This window comes from Mauremys mutica, chromosome 7 (assembly GCF_020497125.1).
Source record: "Mauremys mutica isolate MM-2020 ecotype Southern chromosome 7, ASM2049712v1, whole genome shotgun sequence".
NCBI classification, from domain to species: domain Eukaryota; kingdom Metazoa; phylum Chordata; order Testudines; family Geoemydidae; genus Mauremys; species Mauremys mutica.
This window is the reverse complement of record NC_059078.1, coordinates 18,025,112-18,039,166: the sequence shown is the minus strand read 5'-3', so window position 1 is coordinate 18,039,166 and position 14,055 is coordinate 18,025,112. Positions and strand designations below refer to the sequence as shown.

The following is a 14,055-nucleotide window of genomic DNA, read 5'->3' as shown; positions in this document are numbered from 1 at the left end:
TTCAAGGATGTAAGGTTCTGCCTGTGCATAGGGGCATTTCGGGGGGGTTTATACCTCACTTTACCCAGCTCTCAAAGGGGTACCCTGTTCCTCACTCCCAGAGGACGATATGAAGTTTAATTAACAAATGGCTGCACACGCAAAGCACCGCTTAATCCGCGGCTCTCCAGGCACTGCCACTGATTTTTTGCAACAACAACAAAATCCTTTTAGGAGGCTAATTTGGAGATAAACCATCCTGGAGTCAATACTCCAATCAAGGCACGAATCTCTGCGTGTGTTATCTGTCCGATCTCTGCTTGCTGCTCAGCGCTTCCATTCTCTGTGTGCCAACAGCACTGAGCTGAGCGAGCAGCGGAGACGGTGCCCAGCGCTGTTTCCCAGGACAAACTCGTGCCTCTCCCCCTTGCAGAGCGGTTCCGTTCAGCGGAGCTAAGTGCTTCTTTTACACCTTTTTGCAGCCCTGATTGCTGCCGCCGCCGCCGCCGCCGGCTCTTGCCGCGCGTGATGCTCCCCTGTAGGCTACAATGTGTCAGTTGTTATAAAATCTGGGGGGCGGAGCCGGGCTGCGTGACGCGGGGAGAGCTCGATTCAAGCCCGCAGTCAAAGCTGGGCTCTGCACAAGCTCCCGGGGACGGAGCAAATGCGTTTCCAGCAGGCAAACTTCTCTCGCTGGGGGTTTTAATCCTCTCGGTTAATCAGACGCGCTGAAGGGTGGGGGTGTGAGGCAGCGAAATGCGAGCCCCTTTTGCAACCTGACCTCCTTGGATGAAAGCCAGGGCTTTCCTTGCCTGCGCTGGGTTTGACTACATGCTGCGAAGGAGGAGTCCTTGCGTGTGTGTGTTGTCGGGCTAGGCGGTTGCTAAATTGTGATTAATATTTAAAAAAAAAATCTCTCTGAAGATTTGGGTGCAGCTGAGATCTCCCCACTCCCACCTTTTTAGTATTGTTTCCACAAGGGCAAGCTCCCAAGCTTCCTGTCTGGTGCTGCAGCCCCTTTGGTTGTTGCAAATGAAGGGAATTCTTTTTGCAAAGGGAGAGAAGGAGGGTTTTTTATCTTTGCAGCAAAGTGAAACAGGCACGCTTGAAAAGCTGCGAAACTGACTCACTGTGATCAAATAGAGCGGAGCAGACCGGGGGGACTTTAAAAAAAAAAAAAGAGAGAGAGAGCGAGAGAAAGGATCCTGGGATCTTTTAGATCTTTCAAAAGATGTCATCTCAAACTAAGTTCAAGAAAGACAAAGAGATCATAGCAGAATATGAAACTCAAGTAAAAGGTTAGTGCACGCTTTACCTTTTGACTCCTCCCCGCCCTTCTCCCCTTCTGTTTCTCATTGTCAAATCTTATTATGCATCAATAATCTTATTGTGAAAATCCTGGATAAGCAGCCCAAGCCCGGGTTGTTTTATTTTCTGCCTTTGGCCGTACAGAGAGAACGAGCGGTTTGGTGTGTGGATTATACGATGGATGGGTAGTAAAAGCTGCATTGCAGTTGTATGAAAGCTATATGGTTGGCTTTAGGAGTGTCAGTTTTAGTAAGATCCATACTTCCTCTTCTTGGTGGTGATAAGTCATTCTAAAGCCATTTTGATAAATTTCACCTTCCTCAGATAAAGTAAAGTCTTTTTTTTCCTATGTGGCTATGAATATGTATGCCTCAATCTGTTTGTTGTGTATATATAAAGCAATTGACATTTAGTATGCATTATGTAGGTAAGGATGTATACCTCCCCCATACAGCATTTCCACAGACATTCAGCATATTCGTATTAACAAATATTGAGGTATAAGAATACTATCTATTCCATGCAGTAATATTTAGGATATATCTTAATGCTACTAAAACCAAAGACGTTTAAATGTAGGACTGGCACTCCATCCTTAGCTCCCAGGTCACACAATATATGCCTAGGCATAGCGGTAGAACATATGTTGCACACACCCTCTGCTGTGAAACCTCTGCAATAATAGGGTGGGTTCTGCATGGAATTTCTGGTATCAATGTATGTATTTATTCCTAATTCAGTAGCTCAGAGCTACTGAACAGTTTGTCTTTCCACCCTTCTTTTAAACAAGTATTTAAAAAAAACAATTCTCATTGAGAAATTAAGGCCCGGTGTATGGGTGACCTTTTAATCTGCGGATTATTGACACGATAGATTGTGCTGTCTGGTGTGGAACCAATATCAATGTCTACTTATGGCTTTCTTTAATCTGTGGATTATTGACAGGATAACTCAAAGAACTGTTACGATCTGTTGTGTTTGCATGCCCTTGCCATCTGCTGATAGGTACCAATTCTGTGGACTGTAGATAGAAATAAAATCCCTGGGAAACTTTGGATGCAAAGTTGATAGTGAGCAATTGCTACATATTAAAATGGAATGGTCACTTTCATTTCTTTTTTTTTAAAATTATTATTTAAAGTGATAACTTTCCCATGAAATTAACAGTTGAGACCCAGATCCTGCAAACAGTTAATTCATGTTCTTAAATTTATGTGCATGAGCATTCCTTTTGAGTTCAAGGGGGCTAACTTGCATGCATAGAGTTAAACACACATGCAAGTGTTTTGCAGGATCAGGATCTTAAAGGGTAAATGAGATTATTGTATATTTGTAAGTAAATAAATAAAGTGTACCTTATTTGTTTGCGTTCTGGTAATGTAGGCCCTGATCCTGCAAATACTTTTGCAAATGACTTTATGCCTATATGTAGTTCCATTTAATTCAATGGACTACTTGTGGACATAACAATTGTTAGTAAATGTTTTGCAGGATCAGGTCCCTTAAGGCAGACTGTTCTGTTTCTAAATTTTTACAGATAAAATGCAATAATAAAAAAAATGTTCTTAGCTGAGACCACTGAATGCTAAATTTCAGGCGCTGAGCAAATTTTTATTACAGCTGGATTTATAATGGAAAAGTTGGCATCTTCTAGTCTAACGACAGTACAAATGGCTCCAGTGTAGTGAAAGGAGGGGTGGGTGGCTCTGTGTGCGTGTGTATGCGCATAATTGCACATGAATAATGCGTGTGTTTATGTATGGTTTTATTCTGATTATTAAAACATGATTTTTAATACAGGGCCTCATAATTGTGCTATTAATTGTTCTTGGATAGCCTGTAATTCTGTTAGAGAACGCCTTAATTTTGTTCATAGTACCATCATTATTATAATCTGTCACTTGGATTATTTTTGTTGATGGCAAAAAAACTCTTGCACTTGCAATTTTAAAGTATTCATTGTTAATGTGTTTCCATTTAAAGAAAACCCAGAATATATAAATGTGAGATTATATGGAACAGCTCCCATGACCCTATCATAATTTTTTGTTATATAGAAATTCCATATTTTGCTGTTTCTAAATCTCTGGTTAAAGGAGAACACACACACACACACACACACACTCTCACACTTAAAAAATGTAAAACAGTGTGAAATGTATAAGTGAGGGAAGACTTGTGAACATTTAAAGTAAAAGAACTAACTTTCTTTGATTCTCACTAAGGGTCAATTAGCTTGTGTCAGTTTCCTCCTGAATTCAGCAACATCTCCGTCCCCAGATACATCATTTAAATTGAACTGCTGCTTGGATCGCTCAAACCAGTGCCAGATGGGAGGATTTTGAGGAGGGGGTTGTCAGTTGATTTTGTGCCATTGTTTACTCTCTTTTGCATTTCAGCCTTTTGTAGGCAGTTTTGAAGAATGATGTAACAGTCACAACATATACTGCTTGGTGCCAATTACCTTTCTCCTCATGTATAATTTGGGCAAATTGATGTTATTGCACCCTGCAGTTAAGCAGATAAAATTCTCTTAGCCTATGAAATCTCTCTGTTTTAAAGGGGAGGGAGGGATTTGCTTTTATTCCTAAAGACTGACCCCTATTTATACAGTGTATTTAAAGATGGATTGGGCCAGATGTGGACCCTACTTCTGCCCCTACACCGCTGACATCACTGGGGCTGTGAGAGGGTGACTGAAGATGGGGTAATGACTTACTCTTTCCAACAAGTTTTTCCATGAATATCTCTATACCCTTTAGTGGTGTATGACTAGGTTCAAAATATTAATTTGCCATGCTTGTTCATTGTCTGACTTCAACAAAATGGAAATGTTGAAGCTGCAGGCTCGTTGGCACTGGGGTTGTACTCATGGAACGTATTCTCCTCTGATGCCCTGTTTCATCAGAGCAACCGGGACTTGGGCCAGGCCGCTTTTCTGGGTGGCAGCAACAAAGAATGGAGGCTCATTTTTGCCCATCAAGTTGGGATAGTTTTCTTGAGGTTATTTAATTCTTACAGTGCCTTTTGTATTTACAGAAAAGTCTGTTTTCTGATACAACCACCGGATCTATCCTTTAATCTGAATGTATGTTAATTTATGCATTGCTGAAGGCTGCAAACAGTGAGGAGAGAGGATTTGTTTAGGATGATGCCAAGGCATGTGACTAGAACTAACAAGATGAAATTAGGAAAAGGGGAATGTACACAGTGGGTCTGGTTCACCGCTGTCCCACTGCAGGTTTATGCTGGCGTGACGCCTGTGAAATCAGTGGTGTTACCTCTGTATAAAACTGGGGCTAGGATGACCAAATCAGGACCAGAATTTTGTATCAGCAGAAACTTCCTAGCAGATGCATTTTGGCTGGTGAGTAGTTTCCACAGGCAGTGGTGGGAGCTCCCCTGTTTGAGACATTTAAAAAAAATGGGCAAAACACTAGAAAGTATACTGTAGGGAATAATTGTGCACTGATGGCTTTCCCCACCCCAGCAGGATGGATGTTCTCAACTTTGGGGGTCATGACCTCCTCTCCTTCCTCCCTTCCCCAGTGTCAGGGGGTTGGGGTCACTCTACCCTTCGCATGTTGCTAAATGATCAAACTAGGGGCACAATCCTGGCTTAACTGAAATCAGTGGCAGAACTCCTGATAAATGCATTGTGGCCAGGACTTCTCCAAGATGATCAGAACGGTCTCATTTGGCCTCTAGAATCTGTGAAATGGGAGAGGATCCAGTATAGGAAAAGTTGGGAACTACTGGAATAGATAAACCAGTCAGTCTCTTTCTCTTTACCGCTTTGGTTCCATGAACAGAATGGCTAATTGCATTGAATGGCAGTGCTCACAAGGCTGAGCTTTAAAATGAAGCCGACATTTAAGAGGAAAAATTATGGTTGGGCAGGAATGTTTATTTAATTGTCTTTGATCATGTTTCATAACTGCACCCAAATGGTGGTGTAGTTTATAGCTCCAGGTGTTGAGCACCACTGTGCAGAATACGAAAGGCTTGTATAGGGAAGCCTGAGTTCCTCCTTCAAGGGAGGGCATGTTCTGTGAATATCATGCACCTCCTACACGAACAGAACAGAGTGAGGTGCTTTGGATTCCGGCAAATGGTTCTGTAATGTGCAGGATTTATGAATGTACATCTATGGTGCAAACGAGTTCCTTCACTAGAGCCATGATGGAAGCCTTACAACATCTGTTTTCTCTCTTTCTCCTCCTTCCCCTTTGTGATGTTGAGATCTGTAACCAAACTTCCCCCATGTCTCGGTGTCTAGGTTCAGGCCTATCTGTATCTGACACATAATCTTTGCAGTTGTTAATCAAATTTGGCTCTCCTCCAAACTGCACTACCCCATTGAAGGCAATGGGCTGCATGGATGTAAGCTTGAGGAGAACAGGCCTTCTGTTTTTCCTTCCAGCTAGCCTAAGTCTTGTCTACAAAATCTCCAACAAATGACTAAAATGGAGAAAACTAGTAAGAGAAAGAGACTAATGGAAACAAAATTCTGGCATTGGAACAGCTGGCACATGACAATAACAGGAGAAAATTGAAGAAGCATGTCTCATTATGGAGAAGAGGCCTGAATGCTGAACGCAGGGCTACAAAGTGTTCCAAAAGGCTAGATCAAAAAAGGGGGAGAGAGCAGAAAAAAATCACACATTTATTTCCAGAGAAGAATTTTCACCTGGGGGGAGAGAGAAGGAGTTTGCTGTAGTGGTATGTTAAAATTCCACCTCCCAAGAAAAGATCCATGATCCATGCAGGGAGGATGATTACTGGCACATATTACATTCGTTTAGTATAGAGGAAGTTACTGAGACTTGTGATACAATTGTGACCGAAATTATGGCTATATTAAGTGGTAGTTTTCTCATCCAGTGTGTCAGAGGGCAGAATGGAGAGAACCTAATTCCCACCTCTTTAACCCATTAACAAGATGGGGATAACTAGGCTAGAAACAGCAGGCCCTCTTGGTGAAGAGACCACCATGTGATTATATATGGTATCTCAAAAATCAAAACTGTTTACTTCCAAAAGCAAAACCCAGACAGGTCATTGCATGTTGCATATGTGTTAATGTGCATGGATGTTGCTGCTAACAGAGCAGTCACTTTAGTAGGCTAGATGCATATCACGGAAGCTGCCTTTAGCTGAGATGAGAAAAAGGGCTAAGATTTAAACACTAAAATTGACTTGGTGGGGAAAATGTGATATAAACATCACAACACAATCAATCAGGGAAGAGCTAGGTGCAATAAAGAAAAACAAAAATGCTTACCAGGGAAAAAATCACCAGCGCACTGGAAGTGATAGAGAGGTTGGAGAAACGCAATGAATTTTAACAGTAACCCTAGCTAGCGATGATAGAAACAATGCAGATGAAAGCCAAACCGTACTTCCAGTGAGGTTACTAGGGAATTTTGCCATTGATTTCAATTAGAGTGGGTTCAACTCCAAAGCTTTCTAAGGTGTGCAGTTAGTTGAAGAGGAACTGAAAGCATAAAAGAGCAGAATAGGTGTGGAAGTGACGCAAGATGTAAACTAACTGGAAAGAGTTCAGAGAAGAGGGACAAATGGTTAGTGTGCTGGCTGGATTGATTTGAGGAAAGATTAAAAGAGCTGAGTGCCAACTAAAGGGAGCGTGGGGGGATGTGAGCATCTTTCTAACTAGAAGGGTAATAAAGCTCAGAAATAAGCTTCCTCCCCTCCCCCAACAGGGGTTGTGAAATCCCTCATCAGAGGTTTTTAACAACAGGTTGGACATCAAGGATGGTCTAGGTTTACTTGGTTCTTCCGCAGTCAGGGGCCTGCACCTGATGACTTCTCCAGGTCCCTTCCAGCCTTTCATGTCTATGATCCTGTCTACAAATACCTGAAGGGTAATAAACACAGAGGATGGAGAAGAATTATTTAATGGAGTTTGAGATGGGTTGACTGTGGATAATAGGAGGAAACAAAGGAAAAAGGGCATTTAGGCTGAATATCAGGAAACTTTTCATGGCAGGGAGATTTCAATTGGCCAAAGCCCCACTGCTTGTGTCATTTAAAAAGTAGACTGGACAGAGCACTAGATAATATAATGTACTGTGTGTGCGGCCTGATGAACTGAGCTCTGCCTCAACTTTGGTCTTGAGCAATTTGCTTGCAGTGAAAATCAGCTCTGCCCAGTATCCAAACAAGGAATATGCATCACTTATGTCCCATTTAAGGGCTGAAATGGGATTGAAGTGGTGTGTAGTTGTTGGATGCAGGGGTGATTTTTTTCACCCTCTAACCAATCTCTCTGTCTCTCTCTCATGGGGATAATTATATTTACTTACCTCATTGTGGAAAGGGGGTGGTTGTGAAAATTAGTCAATGCTTGAAGATATAAGGTAGTTATTTACATATACCGATAGGTATGTTGGTAGTAGCAGCATTATTACTGGGAGTGATGCAGGGGGTTAGGACTAGGTGACCGAAAAGCACTTTTCCATCAGTAATGTCTATGCAGTTGGATAAAATGGGCTCTCTTGTTTGGGGTGTCTCACCTCTCTTGTTTTCTGTGCTTGAAGAGGCATAATCTATAGTGCTTTCAATATGCTGATGAAACTCAGCTTTGTCCATATCTTGACAGATTCAGGAGAAGCAGTGGGGTCCTTTACCTAGTGCCATCTGAAGACTGGAGCATGGATGAGAGTGAGCTGTCAGTAGCTCGATCCAGATAAAATGATGTGATGCTGTTAGGTTGGGAGAATACAAAGATGCAGCAGACAGAGATGACATCGACCCCCATGACTGATGGTGTGTGCCTGCTGTGTATTGCCAAGGTTCATAATTTGTGTGTCTAGTTAGACAGCTGCTGCTGAACAATAAAGTAGCAGTTGTGGCAATTGTGGCACACTTCCATCTGCACTTGGCTGGAAAGGTTTGGGCTCTTCCCTTCAGATGCAGATCTCACTACCGTTGTCCATATTTTTTACACTTCAGGATTAGACACCGCAATGAAGTTGCATCTTAGTCTTTTTGGCAGGTGAAACCATCTGGATGAGAGGAATGTCTAGCAAGAGCATGACACCATGCTCACTGATCTGCACTGCTTGCCATTTGACTTCTGGCTAGAACTTAAGATGTTGTTGGTTTTGATCTGAAAAGCCTAAATGGCCTGGAACTCACCCTACCTGAGTGACCACCTCTCTCCATGTGCCATAGTGCCGCAGCTATAATCCACAGAGACACTCCAGCTAGAACTCCCTCCATATACAAGAGAGGGGTCTGCATGTTCACCATCAGGTGCTCTCATGGGGGCCACTTGACTGTGGAATATACTCCCAGCTGGTTCAAAATAAGCAGACTTTGTTGAGCTCTTGGAGAGGAAGGGAGGATAGAGAAAATAGGAAAGGGTCTGTGGCTGAATGGGGTATTGGTTTGTTTGTGATTGCTTTGCTTTGTTCCCACTGGGTATCATTAAGGAGGGGGTGAGGCAGATTTGGAAGCTCTGTTACGATGTATGTGATCATCAGTGATGGCAGGGCACATAGAGCTGCGGATAGGTGCTCTTTTCTTTTAGAAATAAAGAAATGAATTCTGTTTGTTTGCCCTTTGTCAGGCCATCTGTCCTTTGGCTGTCCCTAATGCTCTGTCTGCTGTCAGGACCTTTCTCTCACCTCTCTGGAACACTCCTCACTACTGCCAGGCCATTTTCTCTCCTTGTGTCCTCTGCTGTCAGTTAATGGGTCTGAGGCCCTTACTTTTTGCATTCTGCTGCTGCTCTACATCCTTTTTCAGTTGCCAGAATATGAGATGGGCCTAGAAACAGCACCCGGAAGGTTCTGTTGTTTATCCAGCAAACAAGTCTGAAGAATACCATTTCAGGATGCAAGCTTTCTTCTTCGCATTTCCCAGATTTTTCGGAGGCAAGAAAGGATGCATTAAAAATAAATGCCAATAAAGCTGTAGGCGCATATTTATTACAGCCACGTTAAAGCTACTTCTACAATACAGGAGATCCTCTGATGCACAGTTTAAAATGAGCATTTTCAGACAAAATTTTAATTGGTCTGTCTGGCCAGAAAGATAAATAAATGTCTCTTCAGCCTCATTACTGTCAAATGAATGATTTGTTGTTTTAAATGTGGCAAAACTAACTACTTTTAATTATGTAGATGCAAACGTGGATGATTCAGTGTTATAAATCTTAGAATAATAGAATATTAGGGTTGGAAGGGACCTCAGGAGGTCATCTAGTCCAACCCCCTGCTCAAAGCAGGACCAATCCCCAGTTCCCTAAATGGCCCCCTCAAGGATTGAACTCACAACGCTGGGTTTAGCAGGCCAATGCTCAAACCACTGAGCTATCCCTCCCCTATCTTGCAGGGAATTAGGCATCCTGGTGATAGCGCTGTTTAATTTGAAACTGCTTGTTGGGACTTCTGCTAACCCTGGCAAAATACAAGTCAGCAGTACCCTGTTGATCACTGTTGAAGCCGAGACCCCACAATGCTCTTTCATCTCCTTGTTCTGCTGTCTGTCTGGCAGCTGAAGAGAATCCTCCATGACCCATGGGTATGGGAGATCTTCTTTCACTGTTGGCACTGGCTCCATTGTGGAAGAATTGCTTGGGGCTCATCTCTTGTGCATTGAGGGCTCTTAACAATTACTATATGAATTGTTGGTAAAACCATCATTTTAGTGGCATTAGCACATGAAAGTAATTTCTGCGTGAAGAGGGCCTGCAGAATCCAGGGTTGACAAGAACCAAAGCATCCTTTTAATTTTCACTGGAGCACTGCACTTACATTTACGCTGTAGCAGCTAATCCCTTCCCACCGGTCCCACTTTGCTCAGGAAATGTAGGAGAGCATTTCCATATAAAAAGATTCTCAGTGTCAGCAGCCATAGTGGAGAAATGGCAGGTTGCCGTAAAGCCAGCATCTGCTCAGAAGACCAGCTGGGTGGTTGTTCCAGGCCTAAATTCATCCAGCCAAACTCTGGCATGTTAATGTGTATGGATACCACCATCCTATTGCCAAACCTGACTGGGGATCATAGATACTGCGGTTGCCATTTTAGTGGTTTGTAAACTAAAGTGAAATGAGAAGGGGCCAACAATTGTCTGCCTGGATGGAACCAAGAGATCTCACGTGATGGGCTTCTCTGATGTGACTGAAAGAACTACTCCCTCATATAGGCTGGTGGGAACTCTTTTTTATTTATTGGACCAAATTCTGCTCTTAGCTACACATATGCAATTCCCATTGATTTAACTGCAGCGTGTTGCAAATTTTGCTGTAAAAATCTAAGGGCCAAATGCTCAACTGGCATATAGGACCCTTCGACTTCAAGAGAGCTTTGCTGATGCATACTGAGACCCAGGCCCTGGGTCTGGCGTGAGAGCAGACTTTGTGTACCCGATCCAAGTTGTGAGGCCTGGCATTCATACATCAAAATGGACAAACAGTGTCTCCTTTTCAGTTCATTCTTTTTCTTGTGGGGTGTGGATTATTATTTTTTTTTAATCTGAGTCTGATGACTTGGTCCAGGCACATGGGTTTTGCATGAGAGAAAAATCTACACACTGAGAGGGCTGTGTGTGCAGAACAAAGCACTGCTCAGGAGGCTGAGAGAGAGTGGTGCACTTCTGTGATCATAATAAAGATTAATTGATGCTCTCTAATGGAAACAAATTGAATCTATCATAGATTCTTCCTGTTAAACTAACATCCAGAACACTTGTGCATGAAGGCCAGGATAGTTCAACTAAATCAGCAAGTTCTTGGAAACAATTGACAATCAGAAGCCATTTATGTTTATCTTCAGGATAGCGGCTAAATGGACAGCCAGTGAAATACCCTTGGAGCGGGCTTCTTTCATTTAGCAATTGGGAGGAGTTGGACAGGGCAGCTGGCATCCTACAGAAAGCAACTGGAAATGTAGTGTGTGTGCGCTCATGCGGGTGTTTGCAGGAGAGTAGGCTTTGGGAACAAAGCTGTGCATGTTTCGCTCTTGTTGCCAACAGGGTCCTGTTTGCACATGGGCATGGAGTGTTGGTCTGAGAACCATGTTATTCGGTTGTCTTGTAGACCGGTGGTTTTCCACCTGTGGTCTGCAGACCCCTGGGGGTCTGCACACTCTGTCAGATTTCCAAAGGGGTCTGCACCTCCACTCAAAATTTTTTAGGGGGTTTGCAAATGAGAAAAGGTTAAAAACCACAGTGGTAGGCTTAACTGAGGCATGCTCTAAGGCTCCCCTGCACAGCAACTCTTATTTGGCAGGACACCCTGGGTAATAGGCAAGATAATATCCTCGCCACAGTTCAATTTGCCTGTGTGTGATGGGATCAAGCCCCGATTCAGCCATGACTGTAGCATAGTTATAAAAGTTTGGTCCTGTGCTCACAAGGAGGACATAAAGAAGATTATAACACGGCCCAGTCACTACCATTTTATACATGGTGACAAGTAAATCTTGCTAAGCCATCATGGCTGAGACTTCAAAAAATGGGAGCCTAAAGTTAGTCTCCTTAAGGCTGCTTTTAGGCTTTTGGCTAAGAGACCTGATTCTTCAAGAGTGCAAAGCACTTCACTGGGAGCTGCTGAGTGCCAGGCTGTACCAGATTTCCAAAAGGTTGCGATTTAATTTATTTGTGGAAAAAATTTGCTATCTTTTAAAATACCTCCTGCCTATAATACGTATTTCTTTAGTTCTTTCCATTCCCAGATCTCCAGACACTTTACAACCAATAAAGAATTAAGCTTCCCATATTGCTGTAAGGTAGGGAAGTGTTACCTTCATTTTTAAAGATGAAGAAACTGAGGCACAGAAACAGGTTAAGTGGCTTGCCTGGGGGCACACAATGAGTCTGCTACAGAGCTGAGAATAGAACCCAGCTATCCTGACTCCCAGTCCTGTGCCTCAGCCTGTGCTGCTTCTCCCTGTGACTTGCAGTGCATTTGTGCTGGTTGGCTCTGTGTGTGCCATATTTGAGGTAGCGATGCTCTTCAGCCTGTGATGAAAGAGAGAAACCAAAGCCCCACAGAGGTTTAAAATGGAAGGCCACCAAATTCAAAGCCCATTAGTGTAACCTGACCAGCCAGAGTAATGGCAGAGGCAGCATTTGAACAGAACTATACTTTAATCCCTTGGGTTCATATAGAAGCATTTGGTTAAGATTGAAGCAGCTACCTCTCCTGAGGGAGTGCCTGCACTTTAGATAAAAAGGATGCCGACTCAGCGATCTCTCCTTCTCAACCCTTCCTTCCCCATTGAGCTGTTAGAGCAACGGAAGGTCTCCATTTCCATATTCCTTGGCCCCTGCTGTGTAGCTGTGAGGCAGATTTTTATTTTTCCCCCTGAGACTCAAAAAAAGGCCAGGATTTTGTTTTTCCTTCAGGTAAAAATCCAAGTGCTCCTATTTACTTCAATGTGCAGTTTAAATCACCGCAAGCATTTCTCTCTCTCTCCTTTAAACTTGGACTTGAAGGTTTTACTCTTCTCTAGGTTGAGAAGCTGAGGGACTGTAGTTAGAGCCACACCGCAAATATATAACCAGTGTAATCTGTGTATAGACAAGCATTGATCTCTGTGAGGCTCTGAGCTGGCCTGAAATACAGCAGGTCCAGTTCTCCCCCTGTGTTGTTTTCAGTGGGAGTAACTTGGATCCTGGCCCAAAAAATCCGCTTGTGATACCAGGGAAACCAACCCAATTTCCCCCTCTGATGCTTGGGCAAGAGAGGGAGGCTACAGTGCTCTAGGTTCTGTTTCCCACCCTTTGCAGTACTGGGATTCTGATCTGACCTTTTCTTCTCTTTCCCCCAACCCCCCCCCCTTTCCCAGAGCTTGGGCCGGGCATGTCACAAGACCAGTCCGGACGAGATTTGATCGGCCTGAAAACAGATTCTGTTTACAAAGTTCTGGTTTTCCAGATCTGGGAGGGTTTCACTGGCTTGCTAGTTGTTCTAAACCTGCCTACCCATTGTGTATATGCTGTGTGAGGTGGCAGAAGGCTGAAGCAGAAGTGTCTGGGGAAGTCTGTTCCCTTTGAGGCATTGCAGAGATAAACCCCTGATTACAGGGGTAGTAACTCCCATCTTGCAGTCATGTATTTTCTGCTGGGAAGGTTGGAAAAAGAAGGGCAAATACCCAGGCTTAATTTTTTCTTTTTCTTTTTCAAAATCCCATTCCATGTATGCTGTGGGCTTTGCCCTAGTATTCTTGCAGCCTACTTATGCTTGGTTCACTTGTGGTGGCGAATAGAAGGATGTGGGTGGGGTGAGGCAGGGATGTATAGTGCATATGGGTTTGGATGTTGGTTGGATCATTCTCTTAAGCTGATTATTCGTCTTGTGACTGGTTCTACCCAGCTGGCGTCAGTAGTGATGGGTAAAGCGGGAACAGTCCACTTCAGGGCAAGGGCGTGTTAAGTCTGAGAGAAGGTGTGGCTTTCAGGGTGTAGGATCAGATCTCCCTGCCCACTGGTCTGAGTCAAGATTTTTTTTCTCACCAGGATGAATTTCCATCTTATCTGCTAAATTAATCAATATAAAATACCGAATCCAGTGTGAACTGATCTGAACAGCATTGTGGCTGTGGAGATGAGGGAGGAGTCTACAAATATGGTGTTTCTCTAGCTTGGTTATGCTCCAGTTTGCTAAGGAAGGTCGGGTGTGTAGTATTTAGTTTGATTTATAATACAAATCCCAAGGTCCCTATGCCTCCTGCTCCCTGTTCACTTTGATGGAAATGAGGGAGGTGTGTGTGGGGGATTTGATTCTCATCACCTGT

At 43.4% G+C, this 14,055-nt stretch overlaps 1 protein-coding gene across 4 annotated transcripts in view; it reads left to right on the top strand.

The window, feature by feature from the left end:
- Positions 1–590: 590 nt before the first annotated feature.
- SRGAP3 (SLIT-ROBO Rho GTPase activating protein 3) overlaps positions 591–14,055 on the top strand; it is a 211,642-nt gene continuing 198,177 nt past the window's right edge. For all 4 annotated transcript variants that reach the window (XM_045025281.1, XM_045025280.1, XM_045025282.1 and 1 more), the window contains exon 1: positions 591–1,277. In XM_045025281.1, the coding sequence (XP_044881216.1) occupies positions 1,211–1,277 (67 nt within the window). In that variant the 5' untranslated portion in view covers positions 591–1,210. The remainder of the gene's footprint in view (positions 1,278–14,055) is intronic.